Below are 19,664 nucleotides of genomic sequence, written 5' to 3'. Positions count from 1 at the left end.
ACAACGGGTTGCCTCCTATCTCTGTAGGCCTCTCAGGCTATGTCCCTCCCATTATTTGTCTTGTTTCTTCTCTCTCATATATATGTGTATGTATATATATCTCTCTTTTTGGCCAAACCTCCAACGTGCCTATATATACACATATAATGGATCCATTTTACAGATAAAGAAGAGAGAGACAAGAAAAATCAAGAGAGAGAGATAAGGCCCAATCCATCCTTTGCTTCTTTTTTATAGTTCTTTTTTTAGGGTTCTTCAATCTTTTTTTGTTAAAAAAAATCTTACTTTATACTACTTGTTTTCAGATGATGAGGATGATGATGGCTGGAAGAAGAGTTGCGGATTCTACAAAGGTTTGACCTTTTTTAATTTTTTTTTATGGGTTAGATAAAAAAGGTTCAAGCTTTGTGAAATCCATCTTGATTTTTGTAGTTTTCTTTTGGTTTTTCAAAAGATCAAACCTTTGAACCTTTAAAACAAGCTTGAAAAAAAAAAAGGTTCTAACTTATATATATATTTTTGTTTCTAATTCCAGATGCTGAGGAGGACTTTTCAAGCGACGACGAATGAGGTAAAATCTTTCTTTTCTTTTTTTTTTTTGTTTTAACAAGATTTGATTTTTGTTGGTGGGTTTTGGCTTTTGGCTTTTTTTTTGGGTTTATAGGGTTTAAAGTTTGATTCTTTTTGGGTTTCCTTCTATTGTGAAATCCATCTTGATTTTTGTTGTTTAAAAAGATCGAACCAATTTTTGCACAACCCAACTGTAGTTGTTCTCCAAGTTTAACATCACATCTCCACACCAGCACTTGTCTCTTTTAGTTTCTCGTGAGAGACTCCAATGAGAAATCAGTTCATTGATATTTTCAACTTGAGCTTGTCCTTCGGTTCTAATGAACTCCTAAAACTTGCAACTCATATCCAAATGTTTTCACTAGCATCCTTTAAACCTGCAATTTTTCCTATTATATCGGCGGTTAGTCTTTGATAGTCTCTGTTCATATCCTCTCTAATCTTTGACTGCTCTGTTTCTTCCTTACTCATCTCTTCTTTCCACTCCTCTAACATCTTGAGCGTCCAAGCCACCATAACGTTCGTCATGTTCTGATCAACAGAATCAAAAATCACAACAACACTTGTCTGGATTGTTATAACAAAGACTTGTCTTAAATTGATATTACTGAATCATATAAACTGTAGCAGTCCTTGTAAATCATATCTCCCCCTCATGTGGCACAACAGCCTTGAAATAGGTGAGTGTCTCAGCCTTCTCCAACGTTTACACACCTCCATAGCATTGTTAACCCCACTTCTGGTCCTGAAACGCTTCTTGTTGCAGAATGAAATGATTCTGAGCAATCAATTCTTTATGGAGAATAGCTTCCTCTGTCCTATTTGAATCTTCCACTGGAAACCTCTCTGTTTCTTGAGTTTGTACTATAATCCCAGCCACTCCTTTGTCATTTACAGCTTGAAACAATCCCACTGTTAAGGATACGATCGAATCATGATCGCATCACGTTCGTATCAAGTTCATATCATGTCTTCAATGCCTCAATATCCTCCTTCCTTCTGTGTATCTTATTCCATAAGTAGCTTAACCTAGAACCTTCCTATGCTCTCTGTATATATACGCTATGTAATCACTCTTGTAAAATTATCACAGCTCAATAGTTTACATGGTATCAGAGCATAGCCGATACCCTTAGATTTTCTTTTTCTCAGCAGCCTCTGTTTCTTCTTCTCTTCTCTCGTTCTGATCCGTTTCTCTTCTTCATTTCTCTCTTCCCAAATCTACTTCTCTTCCTCTTCTCTTCTCTCGTATTCCTACCATGGCCGCTGCTGAAACTGTTGACTCCACTCAAGGTCTCCTCAACGTTAATATGATGAATATTACCAAGCTCACCTCTACCAACTACATCACATGGAGTCTCCAAGTCCACTCTCTCCTTGACGGCTACAATCTTGCCGGCTTCATCGATGGCTCTTCCCTCCCACCAGATCAAACACTCAACTCCACCGATCCACCAACGCCAAATCCAGCATACACTACATGGAGACGCCAAGAAAAACTGATCTACAGTGGGCTTCTTGGCACCCTCTCTCCTGCTCTACAACCCTTGGTCTCTAAAACCAAATCCTCTGCTGAGATGTGGAAACATATCTCTTCCACCTACGCAAATCCAAGCTGGGGCCACATCCAACAGCTCCGTCTGCAACTTAAGCATGCCTCCAAAGGTGAGAAGTCCATTGATGAGTATATGCAGGCCCTCACAACGCGTTTTGACCAACTCGCTCTCCTTGGCAAGCCTCTTGCTCATGAAGAACAGCTTGATCTCATCCTCGGTGGTTTACCAGAAGACTACAAATCTGTAGTTTACACCCACTCCCTGATCGTGTGACTTCTGCAAATTGGTGTGTGTTATGCAAAAACTGAAAATCCACCGCAACCTCCTTTTGCTTAATTCCTTGTGAAACCAGAGCTCTATTCCTGCAGATATCTTTCAATATAAACCACCAATTTTTGCACAACTTCCTCCTCCACAAATCTGTAACCCAACTGTAGTTGTTCTCCAAGTTTAACATCACATCTCCACACCAGCACTTTGTCTCTTTTAGTTTCTCCTGAGAGACTCCAATGAGAAATCACTTCAAAGATATTTTCAACTTGAGCTTGTCCTTCGGTTCTAATGAACTCCTAAAACTTGCAACTCATATCCAAATGTTCTTGAACCTCTGTTGAGCCTCTGTCTTCTCCATGTGTTTTGTTGTGGCCTGATACCATGTTATGAACGTAAGAATGTGTGTATTATTGATAGATGTACAAGAGTATTTATACAAGAGAGAGATCCTAAATTGTAGGGATATGATCTGATCCTATACATTATATAGATTACAACAATATGTATATAGACAACAATATGATCTGATCCTTATCTCTATAGACATCTCAGCAGGTTTTTACGGGTTTGGCATCTCAGCAAGCTGTTGTTACTAAGGTGAACTTTGGTAAGTAACCATTAATGTTGAGATTTTGTTCAGAGGGCTTACGATTGCAGAGAGATGTTATAATCTTTTTGTTTCCTTTTCAGGTCGTCATTACTCCAAGGATAATAATCCCTTTGGTATCTCAAGTCTTCTCTCTTCCACACCCGCCCGATGCTACTCCAACCCAGCGAATCGATACTTGGCTGTCCTTAGAAATGACGAACATCAGGGAATGTATCAACAGAGTACATGAAGGAGAAGCAAAAGGGATGGGAAATCCTTTACGAAAGGGGTTGTATGAACTCAAAGAAGAGTACGGGATCAAGGAGAACGTAATTGTAGAAAAAGATAAGTATGGCCAGAAGTCAGCCATTCTACGTTACGAGAAGAAGAATCTTCGTTTCAAGCATGTCAAAAGGGAGAAGAGAGGTTATTACACAGTTAAGCAAGACAAAGATCTCAGCAGCAGTGATCGTAATGGCATCATCACGTTTATCACGGCTGTCGACATTTGATGTCTCTTTCTCTCATTATCTGTTTAAGTTATTCCATGACTTGGTTTAGCCTTCTTATCTCCCTTTTGTTTATGAAGGAGCTTTTGTTTTCTCATCACTTTCACTCTTTCTCTCATTATCTGTTTGAACTTATTCTATGACTCATTATGTCTCTGTTTCAACTTATTCTATGTTTCTACAACTTTTGAAGAGAAATTTTATTATAACTACTCATTATGTGTGCGTGTGTGTGTATTAAAACCATTAGCTGTTAGAGTTTGATCCATAAAATTTGAAGAGAAATCAAAAGGAATGTTTGGAATCCATATTTGTTAGTGATAAAGAAGAAAATAAGCTAGCAGAAGTTCCTGCAAGTGATGATATGAGCTAAAGATATAATAGTTTCAATCGTTTGTTTCAGTCAACAGCAGAGCTATCTTTGCTCTTTCGATTTGGTTGGTCTTTGACTAGAAGAGTAGGCCTTTAAAACTCTTCTGCTTTATTAAACTGCTTCATCAGCCGTGGATAAGTACACAAAGGTACCAATCACCGCCATGTAAGAGATCCAGAAATCTATGAACTGAAGCAAAAAAAATTACCATCTCGTTAAACTAAGTATATGATTCCACACAGAAGATGACAATGATGCAGCTATCAAACTACTCGTACCTGTAAAACATTGTAACTTAACACACACCACACCAGGTGCCTACATCACATGCATGAGAAACAGAACCCACTCTGGATACTCCTGTTTAGCACATGAATAAGCAGCTTTTAGATTGGGGAAAAGGAACAAACCAAGACTATCAAACTATAAGTGTGAACCAAAAATATTAGTCGCCCCAATAAGCTGGCAAAAGAGCCGCTGCATTTGATACAATGAGAGCAAATAGACTGAACAACTTGTTCTCTGCATGAGGTTTTAAGCACATGAGTGAGTACAAAGAGAAAGTTGTCAAAAGTTTCAAACACTGATAAGATTAAGATAACTTGTTGGTCTGACACATTTTCAATGCTGCAGTCAAAGCTTCCGTGGGTTCTGTCACAAGAACAAAAGCTGAAACACAAGACAAGAATTTAACTCTCAGAATAATCTACTCTCCTCCATATGTTAACAAATTTCAATTGGTTCGAGATATATAAGAACACCTTCTCGGACATCTTTCAAGAGTAGGTGGACCTTTGAAAGCAGCAGGAGCAGTAGAGTTATTGAGCTGCCTTAACCCGACTGACCATGTTCCTTCTCGAGCATACAAAATGTAGAAATCAACCTTTTTCTTGGCTAGAATTTACTTTGGCATTGGATGATATAATCATATATATATAGGGCCGCCGCCACAAAGCGATAATAAGATAAGCCTTCATACTCTTATCACAATTCAGACAGCGTACTGATCAAATTACTTACTAAACCAACAATTTCTTTTGACTGCCCGATCATGTCTTTTTCAATAAAATATATGTACAGATTGATGGAATATTCGAAGGAAGAGAGATACCAGAATGGTGAGATGTGCAGCCATTGGGTGTCTTCTTGTCCAAGTAAACAAGCAAATGCTTATGCAAGAAACTTATCTCTTCCAAAATCTTGTCTCTCCATAAGTTCCTTCTTCTCAGGCTATGGAGGAAACAGTCAGCTCAGGGATACTTGAAGAGAAAATCTACGTTTCAGTTGGGAGAAATGTATGGAAGAACACATCAAATCTTCTATGGGCGTTACAAAACTCCTCGAGGGAAACAGAATCTGCATCCTTCATATTCATCAGCCATCTCCAACGATTCCTGTCTGTAAGTGTTGTTGTTTACCCTCTTTTGGCTTTCTAATAATAAGTCTTTCTGGTTAAGAAGTATTGACTATAATTATAACTCTTGTCACTTCTGATGCAAAGTGGGTACCAGATTCGTTAGTGAGAGCATATAAAGAAACGGTGAAAACAGACAAGATTCTACAAGAGTACCTTAGTATTTGCCTGAAGAAAGGGGTATGTATTGTGCATGTCAACTCTGTTTTTCCTTAATTATTTCTAAAAGGAGGTTGGCTTCTCTAGGTGCAGGCAGAGAAACTGTGTGTTTGAAAAGGACTCAATCGAGAAAGGGATTTTGGAAATGATACAACAGCATAAAATCAGGAAGCTTGTTATGGGAGCTGCTGCAGATAAACACTATTCCATGTAATAATTGCATTGGCTCATTGAGATTAGACATTTAGACATGACAATCTTTTTGGATCTCTCCTGTTTGTTTGCTCTCTAATTAAGCCCTTGCGTGCGTCTTGTTAACGTTTGCAGGAAAATGGAGGATCTCAAGTCCAATAAAGCAAGCTTCGTCTGCGAACAAGCGCCTGCTACTTGTCAAATACAGTTTACCTGCAAAGGAAACCTTATCCACACAAGGTTTGGTGAAGACCTTTTTGTTTTCACAGAGATATTCATAACTGCTGGATGCTGCTTTTTGCTGATGTTTCCTGATCAATGTAGGGAAGCTAGAATGGATGAAGTTAGAGCTCTCTCTGCGCTCTTGTCTGAGTTTCAGCGGCTTGTGTTGCCACAAATAAGCACCAATACGCTTCAAGAGGTAGCAAGTTTGGATGGACAAAAAGACAAGGGATCCTCCTCCTCTTGTCAGTCTGATGTTACAATTCAAAACCATGAGCATCGTGAGTGACTCTCCAATTTAAACGTCTCCTGGAAGAAGAGGGAGAGAGAGATAAAAACTGCAATGAACTGATATAGTTGTATATACAATGTATGTAACAAGAATCATTTGTGTGAGATGTAGCTACTTGTGGCTTCTTCTTTTCTCGTCTTGTGTGACTTGTGAGTTGTGAACTTGTGATGCTAAAACAAATGGAACCTGTCTTCATTATTTCTTCTTCTTCGAACTATAAATCTCAATTTAAGTTATCATCAAGCCATTGATCCTGATCAAGGCGAGTGTTGTTATGTTTTTCTTTTATCCTCTTAGGTCTTATCACATCGTCTAAGGAACTTAAACCATGTAATACAATCTGACCATGTATATATTACGTTGAAAACAGCTAATAAAGTTAATAAAATATGTTAAGATACCATGTCGAATAACACTTTTATATTGCATTTTCTAACATTGTTCCTCATGGTTTATTATTTCTTTACTTTTTTTTTTCATATCTTTTGGGAAAATAAAACCGTGGCCTACAACAAGAAGATGACACAACTCAGGTAAATAGACGATCAGATTAACAGACATCTGATATGATTTAATCCAAATCAATCCACTGAATTTTGAACTGATATATCACCCTTTTAAAATAAATAAATACCAAAAAAAAAGTTCTGATTGTAGCCACAGTAACATCGTTGTCCATGTCAATAGATTCGAAGTGGTTTCGTGACCTGCGAAGAAGAAAGTTCTGCATTCATGTATGATCTCTTCGATGCTCATCTTTCGTTTGTTTTCTTCAGTTTTGTAAGCTTTCAACATGATTCCCAGAAGATCGTCTCCATAATCTGATTCTGATTGTAGTCTCGAACTTACATTCCTCTTAATTGAGTTATCCATATTCGAAAGCGTAAAGGCGTCGGAAGATACCTTGTAATACAAGAAAAATACCAATATATTTCAAAACCTAAGAATCTTGTCTGAACAGAGAACTGAAAATAGCAGAGTGATTTCAGGGATAAACATATCGGTGAGAAAAGTTTTACGAACACTTTTTAAGCTCCAATTGTGATCTAAACACTTGGACTCCTTCGACGTAACTGCTTCCAAACGCAGCTGTTGCTATTATATCGGCGGTTAGTCTTTGATAGTCTCTGTTCATATCCTCTCTAATCTTTGACTGCTCTGTTTCTTCCTTACTCCTCTCTTCTTTCCACTCCTCTAACATCTTGAGCGTACAAACCACCATAACGTTCGTCATGTTCTGATCAACAGAATCAAAAATCACAACAAAAAAAAAATAGATAAACTACGTCGTCTGTCTTCTCTAAGGGTTAAGTTCTCAAATCGACTTAAGAAAGAAGGAACAAAAGACCTTGAGCCTATCCATGGAGAAAGCAGGGTTCGAGATTCTTCTATGGCGAACCCAATCCGTACCTTCGACAAAGACATGTCCTTTGATTGGATCCATATTTGTAAGTGATAAAGAAGAAAATAAGCTAGCAGAAGTTCCTGCAAGTGATGATATGAGCTAAAGATATAATAGTTTCAATCGTTTGTTTCAGTCAACAGCAGAGCTATCTTTGCTCTTTCGATTTGGTTGGTCTTTGACTAGAAGAGTAGGCCTTTAAAACTCTTCTGCTTTATTAAACTTACTGTAAAGAAGAAGCAAAAAAAGCAAAGCTTTTGTGTATTTCATACAAACTGATTCATAGTGTGCATACACACTGTTGTAGGTACAACAAGAAAAAGCTTTCCATAAGTTTAATGACTAGAAGAGTAGTCTATTATTCTTTGATTTTATATGGCGACTCGGGAAAAGGTTTCGAGAAGTTAAATTCAGAAGAAAACTTTCTATTCTTCCAAAAACTCCTTAAGATGATCCAACCACAACCAGTACTCCAGCTTCATTTTATTCATCATGTAACGGTCAATAGTATAGATTGTGGAAGCATTCAATCCTCTGATCTCGAGATACTTGTTGAATGTCTTCTTCAGAACCTCGTGATCAATTCCTCTGCAAAATGAGGAACACACAAATCAGACAAACATTATAACCAACCAACATTATGCCAATTAATTGTATACAGTCGTTGCTTTCTTTTCTTATTCACAATTAAGGCTTACACTGAATCATCTATGTCCTGGAGCACCTCTGGATCTTTCCCTGGTAGGTTCACATGTATAGCATCAATGATAATCTCATCAGAAAGAGCCCTAGCCGTGCAGCGTAACTCTAGGCTACGTCCACTCTTCTTGGTAACAGTCACAACGAAAGGAATAGCAGACTTAGAATGATGATCATCATCAGAATGATGATGATGATCATCATCATCACTACTTGATTCATTACTCGGAGAATCATCATCACTTGATTCATTACTCGGAGCATCATCATCTGATTTACAAGGCATAATAAGCATGCTTACTACAACTTCAATATGCTCCCCATTGTGCTCTCTAGTCAATTTAACAGTCCTGTTTCCAGGAATATCTTCAATTTTGAAAGGGAAACTTGCAGGAGGGTTCTTCATGCCTAGAGAGCGATCCTTCCAGAGAGCCATAGCAAATCTGGCGAGCTGGTCGATAACAGAGACACATCTCTTAAATGTCAGGAAATTATCACACTAGCTTTAGCTTAGCTCAAAGTTGTAATGAAAAAAGGACTAGAGTCAAATTGCAAAAAACTAGTAGTAAAATAAAACGTTATACAAATTAACCGGCTTAAATAGCTCCAGCAGAAAGAGACAAAATCGTGTGTAGCTACAGATCAGAGTAAGAACATTTTCTTATACAAAGATCCAAATATCCCACATGAATAAATTTTCTCATTTTAAAAATATGCACAACTTTTTCAACAAGTGCATATCAAAAGTAAGGTTTTTTTAGAAAAGATTACCCCATCACCATCAACGAGCTCGATAGGATAGTTGTACTCATAGTCAATCGCCCGGAGAACCGCTTGCTCAGAACTAACCCAGTCATCATCAATAGCAGCCGTCGAGTAAAGAAATCCACGAGAGACAAAGGGACGAAGGGGAGATGGGTTGTGAACAAGAGACGGACGGTTGACAACGGTAGAGATAGACCGGACTCGACCACCACACACTGAAGAAGCTAGCCTTGATGCTGACCTACGGAAGCACAAATTAGCAAAACCCATGGTGATACAAAGCACAAGATAAAACAAGATAAATTGTAAGCAAATGAGATTTGACTAGGTTTGATCTTTCACACGCCACTAAGCCTGAGATATATATACAACGGTGAATGCTATTAGGCTATTGTGAATGCTTGGAGAGCAAGTTCACTTATTTTACCCTTTCCTAAAATGGTAAAATTAGGCATTGTGGATATTTCCATTTTATTTCGGCCAAATATTCCATATCGTATAGTATGTTTTAATTTGTCAACAAATTATTATTAATATTCCTTTTAGGACAATTAAATATCCATTAAATCTCATATAGTATAGTTTTGGGCCATATCTTGTAAGGTTGACGGCACTAGATATATAGCGGTGTGTTGCACTAGCATATTCAAGGCAAAACTCATCCTTTCCTTCCCCTGCACTCTCTTCGGGACTAGAAATATATAAGACCTCTCAAGCCCCCACTGAAAAGGAATATTCAAGAAGGCGTTGGTAAGAAAAGTTAAGGTAGAAGCACCGAGTGAGGAGCTTACCTTGCCACAAGTACTTGCTCTCTCCTCTCAAGATAAATCTTAAGTAACCTATCTCCGTCACCATATACAATGTGCAGTACTAAACTTGAGTTCAGATTCAAGAGGACCTATATAGATTTTAATCCTGCTCCATAACCAAGAGGGGAAAATGCAAATATTACAAAAGAACTAACAGCCAATAGAAGGAAAGCACTAATAAATCTCTTAAAAATAAAACAAACTTGGTACATGTTTTGCTATATGGTACGCATCTTTCTATGGAAATCACAACACTAGGAATGATGCATCCAAAAAGGTTTTTGATCTGGATCTGGTAAATTTAATCACTGTATTAATTTTGGAGAAAAATATCAAAAATCAATCTCTTGAGTCTTGAGATATACTACTAACCAGAGCTGACCCAACCCATAAAGTCCGGTTAAACATCCTTTTTGGTGTTTTAATTTTGCTTGCATTTTAACAAAATGTAGATAAACTCATGAGTTAAAACTTAAAAGGCATAATCAAGTGTGTGTGTATTAAAATGCAAGCAAAATTATGCAAAATTACACACACAAAATGTAGATAAACTCATTAGCTGTTGTTGTTATATGACGTAGAGTTAATTTGTTAGGTACACTAGACATCCAAACCAAACTATTAATAATGGGTTTAACTTTTAGAAACTAAATCATATACATACAAACCCACATATAGTTCTAAGACTATATATATATATATATATATACTAAAATAGATATCCATATCACAAACAACATAACATTTCAATTTTCTTTAGACCTTTGCATTCACCAACAATATCTATTATATATGATGGTGAAGTGACTTATTAGGTTACTCCGACCAGTCCTTTTTAATCACATTTAGTGTGTGTATATATTACTGCACAATCTCTGTTAATAAATGCAAAAGTACAAATTATGGAGTTTTTACCACACAGCCTCCTCTAGCAGTCAGCAGAGCCATCTAGTTTTGTCAATATCAAAAAGGATAGTAGCGGTTCTTTTTCCAAAAAGGATCATCATCATAGTATTATTTGTTTTTCTTTCAGCTCCACCATTATCATTTCTTTGTTGTTGCTTTTTTTGCAGACGCCTACTTCGACAGTTTATACTACATACTACATGCAAATGTTTTGTCAAGGACGACCAAAAGTGAAAAGTCTTTAGTTGAATGTTTACTTCCTTAATAGGTTAATGCATATTTTCTTTGAGCATCTCCATTGGTTGGTTGTTAAGAAAGTTGTTTATTTTTTTTTAATTAATTCTTAAGAAACTGTAAAATTTGATAGGTCCAATGGTTGATCTTTAACAAAGTCTTGCAATATTTGTGGTTATGTTTTTGCCAAATTTCATTTGACATTCAGTGTAGAAACATCATTAATGCAGAAACAAGCAAACAGACATTTATATATCAAAATAAACATTTGGAGAAGTCTAACTTATATAGCTTCAACCATCCAATGTAACTCATCCTTGAGATCAGATCAGAGAAGAGATTGTTTCTCAAAGGCAGGAGGGAGTCAAGAAACAATCAGGTACAGCTAAAACACCAAGAGTGGCTGGGACCTCAGCTAAAGTATTTGCCATCATGTCAAAGAGGCTTGAAACGGCGCCACTTACTGTCTCCAAACATGAACTGCAGGTAAGGAAAAAAGAAAAAAATGAAAGCTTCAGGTTGTTAAGAATTGAGATACAAGCAGGGAGTGACCTACAAACATTAATTGGTTGCTTTGGAGGATTCTGAAGTGGTGTAACCAGAATTTGATTCAAATAACTTCACCAAAGGAGAACGAACAATAACATGTCAAAACCAACCAGTGATAAGTAAGGAAAACACACAGATCAGAGAGAAAGAAAAGAATGACACCAACAAAAGAGATGTTGTTGAATCCACGGTAAAGACAAGCTCTCTTCTTACACCTGAAATTTTATTCTAAGTTGATAAAGTAGAGACAATCCACACAAAATGCTGTAACATGTGGCAGCAAATTGGTAGTCTAGGATTTAAACAGGAAAAAAATCAAAGAATACAACAGATGTCAAGGCAATAAAATAAAGTAATGCTTTCTCAAGTCTATCTATCTCCATCTAACTGAATTCTCGATTGTTTGTTAAAGAAGCAACAAAGACAAAGTTAAGGATCACACGATTATTGTAGCAATATGAATGGAGCGAAAGACTATTATATTTATACATAGCTGCACACAAGTGTTCTGTTCTCTAGAGAAATCCCAGTTGGGTAGCATTTCTATAATAAAAAAATGGTTGCAGGAACTCCTAAGAAACTTGCAACGACACATTGACCCAAATTATAACGACTACCTTGTAAAACAAGAAATATGAGATCAGAGAACAAACAAATAACAACAATCCCAACCTGATAGTTCTTCTTCTTAGGGTTGTAGTAAGAAGGGCCAAACGATTCAGTTTCTAGAATATGGCCACAAGCTTCTTTCTTCATGTCAAATTCTGATTTGGGGTTTCAGCTCTGATTCAGCCTCGGTGATCGAAGTGTTCTCATCAATTCCTCCTGTACTTGGTCGTCGTCAAAACAGAGGAAGAAACACCATGGAAAAACAAGACAACGATCCTGAGAGATGGTATTCAACGCAAATAATACAAACAAACAGATCAATTTTGCAATCCCCCCAAACACCATCGAACCCTAATTTTGCTAAAAACAATTCCCAAATTCATCATGATCTACAAATAAAATCAGAGAGATTCTTACCAATAGAAACAGATTTAACCAAACTCGAATCTCCGATTTAGTGAATATAGTTAGTTGGGTTCTGATTTGATGCCACCGCCGGTGGAGATGATTGGTAACAGCCGGACACACATATGACGTCATCGATATGACGTGAGCGTGTGAGCAAAAACGAGAACATGAACAATTACAGATGTAATTTGGGCTTTTTGAATTTGGGTTTTTTGTGGGTTCGGGCCGAGCCGGGTTTTTTCATCCACCACAACATCTCTAATTACATCTATGGAAAAACAAAAGAGAAAGAACAACAATTAGATCTGTTAGGATACAAAGACTATATATTTGAAGGTCAATTTTTCTTTTAATATGTTTTAATCAAAATGACATAATCTTTTTTCCACATCTGATAAAATGGAATAAGTTTTTTTTTTTTTTTTTCCATCAATTGATCGATCTCTAGTTCACTGGTAACTGGTTTACGTAACCCTCCCAAACTTTATCCATATCTTAAATAATCTGGTTTACTTTTCTTTTGGTCAAGTTGCAAATCGACGTACTTTGGTCAGAAAGAAGTTGGCCGCTTACCAAATCAACCAACAGAAAGACTATAATATAAAATTATAAATAAAGGAATCGTTGTTGGAAATGCGCGATTAATAAGAAATTTGTAACGATTTATTGTATTTGTATTACAACCATTTTGTAATTTTACAATCACTACTCATATACACATCACTGATTACACACCTGAGACACATCTTTTATACAAAATAGTTGTTATTGAAATTTTGTGTCGCTAACATTATTTTTTTTGTATCGTACGTTGATCTTGACTATAACTAGTTAAGTACCACAATTTGTAGATGGTATCTATCATTATATTATCGTTTATTTATTTTGTTTTTGTTTTTTAGGAGACAATTCATAGGGCTGCACCTATACTTCTCTTCATTCATACGTGCACTTATTATTATTTATTTATTTATTTTTGTTAAGGACGACTAAAAGTGAAATGTCACGATTACTAGCCTTTGATTTTACACTTAAAATCTCTCAATCTGACTTATATTTGCTATGTGAGCGTACGCATATTAAATTGACGTCGCTTAGATGACGTAACCTATATGACATAATAATCAATACTATTAGACATGACTTGATATGCCAACAAGCTTGATTTCATAAAGGACATAATAATCAATACTATTAGACATAAACTATGCCATGGCAAAGACAATATCTTCATTTAATTTGAATCTTCTTTTCAGATAAATTTTGCAAAATACCTTACGCCACTTCACACGTGCCACTAAACTGAAAGCTTTAGAGACTAAACAGATTTTCTAGGTTTCACCCTCAAGCTTTCTTGTGCAATTACCGCCCCACGATGGCACTGTTTAGTGTCACAAATCAACAGATTTTATAGAATTGAAAAATTAGTATCAAGTTCTGAGGAAATTATCTTACTGATAGTCATTAGTCAAATTAAATGCTCTTTGGTCCCTTTTTATGCAGAGGTGGCAAAAATGTCTATTCTTCGCCATCAACATTTACTTTATCATTTTCATTTGCAATCGCTACATGAAAAAATAAAATATGAATAAGATGAACACACCTCTCTATATTATTCGCCTGACATTACTATCAATTTGTATGCAATGTGCATTGATTTCAGCTCATGACTTTAGATGGTGCCTTGCACAAGCTTAGTACAGCTAATAATACTTATCTATTTGGTGACTTTGAAGGTATTTAATATTTATGTACAATTCAATTAGACCTGAGATAACATAAAACTATGTTAAGAGTTTTACATAAATGACATGACAAAATTATTTATAGTTTGTAAACTCTTCATGACATTTCTGTAAAATTATTCATGTCATTTAATTTTCTCTAATGCTGCACAATTTAATTTTGATTGATATGTGTAGATATACATGGCTAAATTATTCAACCAACACACATTTGTAGGGTCCTTGTTAATAATGAACTTGTCTAAGTTAACTAACACTAGGATTAAAAAAAAATAGTGGCAAATAAATTTTTTATATCGCACCTCCGACAAAAATATTGAAGCCTAATCACCAAATATAGACACAATAACAGATTAGTGAGTCAAATACCCGAACCATCAAATGGACCAATACCACATGCACTTGTTCGTTCTTGACTCCAAAAAGCCCATTATAGCTATTATTTATCACATCTAAGAGCGGCTCTGATTTTCTGAACGGTGCATGATATTAGATTGTTAACGGTCTCGATTGATTCCACGTTGAGCTTAGCCGTAGGAAGAGAGTTAACCAAAATCTGAAAGGCCACAGTGAGAAGCGAACCGGTTTCCTCCATCCCTTGACCATCTGGGAGAATACCAAACCCAGAAGGAAGCAAAGCCACGTAAGCCGAATCTGCACCCTTCATCACAGAATGCATAGCAGGGATATCTACAGGTGCGTGCACAACAACCGCACCAGATGCGTCTATGCTCGTCTCTTGTAGTATCAACATACTACTCTGATTCGCATTCATCGCCTTCACACACACACACAAAATTGAGAAAATGGGTCAATAACGTGAAAACAAAAAAGTCAGTAGAGAGAGAGAAAATAAAATAAAGGTCACAAAATGTCTTGTTGATTTTGACTTCTTTTCACTGCATGCTTCCAACTTCAAGATTTGTCCTTTTCCAATCAAACACATACGCACGACAAGATTCATTCATATGACCACAACTGTCATTTTCAAGACACATGCATGCATATGTATACTTACGGTGGATCGGAGTAAGGAGACGGAGTTGGATTGATCTTGGCCCTTGAAGATGTTAGCAATCTCCTGCATTGGTCCACCGTTGGATAAAATGTCCCACTCCGATCTCAAAAGCACATCTCTCAGAAAGTCAAAGAGCCGTCGCGGTGGAACTGGTATCCACACGGATGTGGCTGCGCTTAGGAGAATCCCCGGTGGTTCGCCGGAATCATCCATGTTCTTTCCAGTCATGATCCTCACGTCTTCATCGATGTTACCAATCTCAAGTTTACTCCATTTTTGGGAAGAAGAAGCGCATACGCCTCTACAGAACTTTTGAGTCATTCTTTGTGCTAGCTTCAACATGCTTTTCTTTCCTATAGAGCTTATGGCTGCATTTTATAAATAAAAAAAGCATTCAATAATCAGACAAAGGCGAAAATGTTATTAAAAGGAATGCGTTTTGAAGCGGTAAGCTTACGTGTGGGTTTGTCGCGGTTGGGGATTGCTGAGGACATGAGGATGGTGAGGCTTTCGCATTGTCGTTGCAAAGCTGATATCCACCGTTTGGATCCGAAGGCGAGACCTGAGCTGACTAATGGACGATACAAGTGGTGTATATGGGTGTCATCGTACTCGGTGTGGTCAATCCATGTTACCTATGAGAAAATGAAGAAATTGTATTAGTGTAGTATCAAATTATATATACAAATTGTCAACATCGAAAATGTTTTTTTATTAACTTGGAAAATGGAGAAAAAGATTTAAGATGTTGACAGAAAATGACATGAAATTTAAAGTGATCATGGCAACATATTCAATTAAGTAATGGTAGATTTTCCAGCATTACAATTTACATGAATAATTTAATGTTAAACCTACAAAGTCCATACTATAAACAATTCTTGGAAAAGAGTGGACATATACATTACAGAATAAAACATTTACAGCTTGCAGTCAGTAGTCATTTAACCCTTATAAATGCTCCAGTTAAGTTGTAAATAATCAAACAATCGATTCGATGGAAGGATTAATTATTGTAGCATATCTTTTTATGTACCTTAGAGTAACCATTTGGCATGTCTTGCACAAGGCAACCAGATGGTAGCCTTCTACAGTTCAGAGACGTCTGAGCAGAGGCCGAGCCGCCTCGGTCGCTAATCCTATCAACAGAGACATCCACAACCGCCCAAACACCTTCTACATGTTGCTTACAAAACCTCAAGAACGTCACTTGACGAACTGGCACAAGCGGTGATAGCAATTGAAGCTCTGCTTGCATCTACACTAAGTCACAATTAAACCAATCCCATTAAGAATCTGATCCACTGGTCAAAAAGACAATAATGTAATGACTTGAGTCTGTATATATATACGTACTTACCAAATAAAGAGCACCGTTTCTTGTCCCTCCCATACCACTAGAGATTATTTCACTAGTCCAATTTCTTGCGATCATACACGGAAACATCTCGGCCCATCGTTCCTAACAAATTCAGCAACACAGCCATTGTAACAACATTTTCCAAAAGTACATAAATGGTTATCGTGGTAGTTGTCAAGTGTGCTAATATGATCAAGTTACTAACCGAGTCCATTAAGGTTTCGACTAGGGCTAAGCTATTGATGCTAACCATTCCAACTTCTTTAGAAGCTTCCGAGACAAACCCGTCCGGTTTAGGACCAAGGCAAGGTGTGAAAATTTTCTCGTATTCTTCACGGTTAAGCATTTCGCCTTTGCCTTTTGAGCTTGGTATCCAAAGCGGTTCGCTTGTCTGCGCCATTTTCACGAGCTCGTCCATTGCGGAAAGAGCCAACTCCAAATACAATGAATTCTGATCAAGACCGGTCCCAACATCCGCGGCACGGTTAACCGGAGCTACTAAACCGGAGAAGAAAGGAGACGAAATCTCGAATCCAGCAGGTGGGACGAGAGTGAAACCGCCACCACCGTAACCGTTTTTTGTACCGACGCCGAGTTGAAGTGCGGAGTTTGGTAACAGATGATGTGAACCGGTTGCGTCATCGTCAGACCGGTTAATGAATTTACCGGCTAAGGCACATATACGGTCAAGTTCGTCTTTAAGGCGTGAGTTCTCAATCCTTAAGTGGTGCTCTTCAAGCGAAATCTCGCCGAGAACGGCGGCGCCACCGCAATGACCACACATCGGATTCCTAATGGCTTCTCGTGCAGACATGTTCTCTGCTCGGAGCTTATCGTTCTCTTGCCTCAATAAAGAGTTTTCATGGCGCTCAATTTGCGTCTACCGGAAAACAAACAATATATAAGAAAATATATATTTTTTTGAGTAAGGGAAGTGAGGAAGCAAAACAAACCTTCATCTGAGTACGGCGGTTTTGGAACCAGAACTTGACTTGTCGAGAATCCAAGTTAAGCCGACGGCTAAGATCTAGCCGTTGTTTCTCATCGGGATGAGGACACTCCTTGAAAACCCTAAAACAAAATCGACGACGACGGTTGAAATTTCTATGATTAATTCATTTAATTTAATAAAAAGTGATTTATGGATATAGAATTAAAAAAGGGATTTATGGAGTAATAAAATTACAATTCGAGTTCTTGAATTTGTTGAGGAGTATGTCGGTGGTAACGTTTCTTCTTTTTCAAAGGTCTATCAGAAGCGTCAAAGTCATCGTCGCCGGAGAGTGCTTCGGCGTTATCGCTTCCAGATCTGCTCTCCGGACTTCTCCGACTAACACTCACCTCGAAACTCTCGCCGGTTCTTGTGGCTTCTCCATTCGTTTGCTGCTGGAGGAAATTATAAACGTTTGAGATCGACAAAACAAAACCCATTCATATAATATTTAACTTAAAATCGCTACAAAGAAAAAAGAAGTTGAAACCGTACGAGGCCAAGAGAGAGACGGGGAGAAGAGAATATAGATTTAACGAGACCACCGGACATAGCGGCGGAAGAGAAATCGTTTCCACCACCGGAGGAATTGTCGTCGTCGTGATGGAGAAAACCGCTAAAATTCATTTTTAAAAACCAAGAAAACAGCTGATGTATAGATGATACATAATCCACAAATCTCTACTCTTATAAATTAAAATCCGTAACGGATGAAGTTTTTTTTGTAGCTTCGGTGCATGTTCATGGAAGAAGACGAAAAAGTGGTTTCAGATTTGTTCAGACAGAGAAAGAAGAGATGTGGAGTCTTCGAAGCCTTACAAAAGTACAGCCAACAACAGTTTGGTTGACTCTTCAGTGTCTCCTTAACCTTTTTTTCCTCTTTCCCATCTTAATAAAAGTCCACTCGAATGTGGCAATTACGGTCTTGCCCTTCTCTGGACAATTCACACTATTATTTTTATTAGCTTCAGACTAATATGGAGTTATGGACCATCTATGTATGGTCCCGGAAGCTAGTAATTAGTAAATTCCTTTTCACTTTGACGACATTTCTGTCCCTTATTATTAGTATATATATTATTTTTTTGCGAAATTTTATGACTTTTACTTTGATAGTAATTTTATATTTAGACAAGATTTTTGTTAGAAAGGCTAATAATAGTAAACTGGTGAAAAAAGGGTAAGTAAAAGGTAGAGATGGGTTGTTGTAAACTTAATATTACATGGCCCATATTCGGAATTGAATACTACTATAAGAGTTATTGCGATATAACCTAAGAATCAATAATTGAATGATTGGAAAGTAATGGACGTGAAAAGCTGTCGAAATGAACTGCTTCATTTATAACATATGCTTTTCTTTACTTACTCGAAGTACAGAAACCAAAAGGCCGGCAGAAAAAAGGTAGCCTTCACACCGAGAAAGGCAAAACAATATTGTTCATAAGTATCATATCTTCCAAGATGATTACTCTCACCTGTTACATTATTAGTATATCACAGCTTCAAATGAACAATTTAAGAAGATTTTCTCACTATTTTATTGGGAAATTTGACTTACGAAAATTTGACTATGACTTTACGAAGATTTGCATACGAAGTATATATTTAACAAGATCTGTTATACCACTGGTGAAAATATACTTTTCCGAAACGTTGGAAAAATTTTAATAGTAAAAATCGAGTTTCATACTGTGTATCACAAACAATCTTCCTTTGATAATAAATAGTGAAAAAGTCTGTAACAATAAATATTTTGGTACCCAAATCAACGACAAAAGAAAAGTCGTCCAAATACTAATGAAACTATGAAACTCAAAATAGTACATAAAGGTTTATAATGAAATGTAGATGTCATATGGTTAAATATGAAGAAACTACTCTTGACATAATAAAAATCAAAAGTTCACACTTACTACAGTCAACATGCATGTTGTCAAACAAATCATAGGTTAATGTCATTACTACTAGTTAGTACTTACTACTTACTAACTAAGCTCTCGTGATGGGTTAATGGCTT

General features: G+C 37.0%; 2 protein-coding genes, 2 long non-coding RNA genes and 1 pseudogene across 17 annotated transcripts; 2 read left to right on the top strand and 3 right to left on the bottom strand.

Annotated features, from left to right (window-relative positions):
* Window positions 1-167: 167 nt before the first annotated feature.
* Window positions 168-3,805, top strand: LOC147946402 (uncharacterized). Of its 2 annotated transcripts, none has more exons than XR_015596215.1 (4): window positions 168-353; window positions 536-571; window positions 2,955-3,006; window positions 3,090-3,805. It is a non-coding gene; the product is annotated as an uncharacterized LOC147946402 (long non-coding RNA). The 2 variants fall into 2 exon arrangements; XR_015596214.1 differs by having other exon boundaries at window positions 2,943-3,006.
* A 1,297-nt stretch (window positions 3,806-5,102) lies between these two features.
* Window positions 5,103-6,146, top strand: LOC104784432 (U-box domain-containing protein 33-like; annotated as a pseudogene).
* Window positions 6,147-7,742: 1,596 nt separating this feature from the next.
* On the bottom strand, window positions 7,743-9,347 carry LOC104784431 (uncharacterized protein At2g39795, mitochondrial-like). Its single transcript, XM_087509118.1, has 3 exons — window positions 9,022-9,347; window positions 8,250-8,701; window positions 7,743-8,139 (listed from the first exon to the last, which is right to left on the bottom strand). The coding sequence occupies exons 1-3, from the start codon at window positions 9,283-9,285 to the stop codon at window positions 7,977-7,979; spliced, it is 879 nt and encodes a 292-aa protein (XP_087365244.1). The 5' UTR covers window positions 9,286-9,347; the 3' UTR covers window positions 7,743-7,976.
* Window positions 9,348-11,089: 1,742 nt separating this feature from the next.
* On the bottom strand, window positions 11,090-12,681 carry LOC104783150 (uncharacterized). 2 transcript variants are annotated; one of them, XR_015597745.1, is made up of 3 exons: window positions 12,540-12,681; window positions 12,186-12,338; window positions 11,090-11,444 (listed from the first exon to the last, which is right to left on the bottom strand). It is a non-coding gene; the product is annotated as an uncharacterized LOC104783150 (long non-coding RNA). The 2 variants fall into 2 exon arrangements; XR_767190.3 differs by having other exon boundaries at window positions 12,186-12,398; window positions 12,540-12,677.
* Window positions 12,682-14,548: 1,867 nt separating this feature from the next.
* LOC104784430 (homeobox-leucine zipper protein HDG1-like) lies at window positions 14,549-19,340 on the bottom strand. 12 transcript variants are annotated; one of them, XR_015597739.1, is made up of 9 exons: window positions 18,140-18,513; window positions 17,840-18,036; window positions 17,607-17,724; window positions 16,859-17,533; window positions 16,654-16,755; window positions 16,330-16,556; window positions 15,751-15,928; window positions 15,294-15,661; window positions 14,549-15,053 (listed from the first exon to the last, which is right to left on the bottom strand). XR_015597739.1 is itself a non-coding variant. In XM_087512051.1 (9 exons), exons 1-9 carry the CDS (start codon window positions 18,269-18,271, stop codon window positions 14,715-14,717), a joined length of 2,334 nt encoding a protein of 777 aa, XP_087368177.1. In that variant the 5' UTR covers window positions 18,272-19,340; the 3' UTR covers window positions 14,549-14,714. The 12 variants fall into 12 exon arrangements, 4 of the variants coding, with proteins under 4 accessions (XP_087368177.1, XP_087368178.1, XP_087368179.1 ...); XR_015597742.1 differs by having other exon boundaries at window positions 14,549-15,202; window positions 16,650-16,755; window positions 17,840-18,039; window positions 18,140-18,509; XR_015597741.1 differs by having other exon boundaries at window positions 16,650-16,755; window positions 17,840-18,039; window positions 18,140-18,509.
* Between the last annotated feature and the right edge of the window lie 324 nt (window positions 19,341-19,664).

The sequence above is a fragment of the Camelina sativa genome, chromosome 4 (assembly GCF_030686135.1).
Source record: "Camelina sativa cultivar CO46 ecotype springtype chromosome 4, ASM3068613v1".
Taxonomy (NCBI): domain Eukaryota; kingdom Viridiplantae; phylum Streptophyta; class Magnoliopsida; order Brassicales; family Brassicaceae; genus Camelina; species Camelina sativa.
Note: the sequence above shows the minus strand (reverse complement) of the source record. Positions and strands in the feature narration are given on the sequence as shown.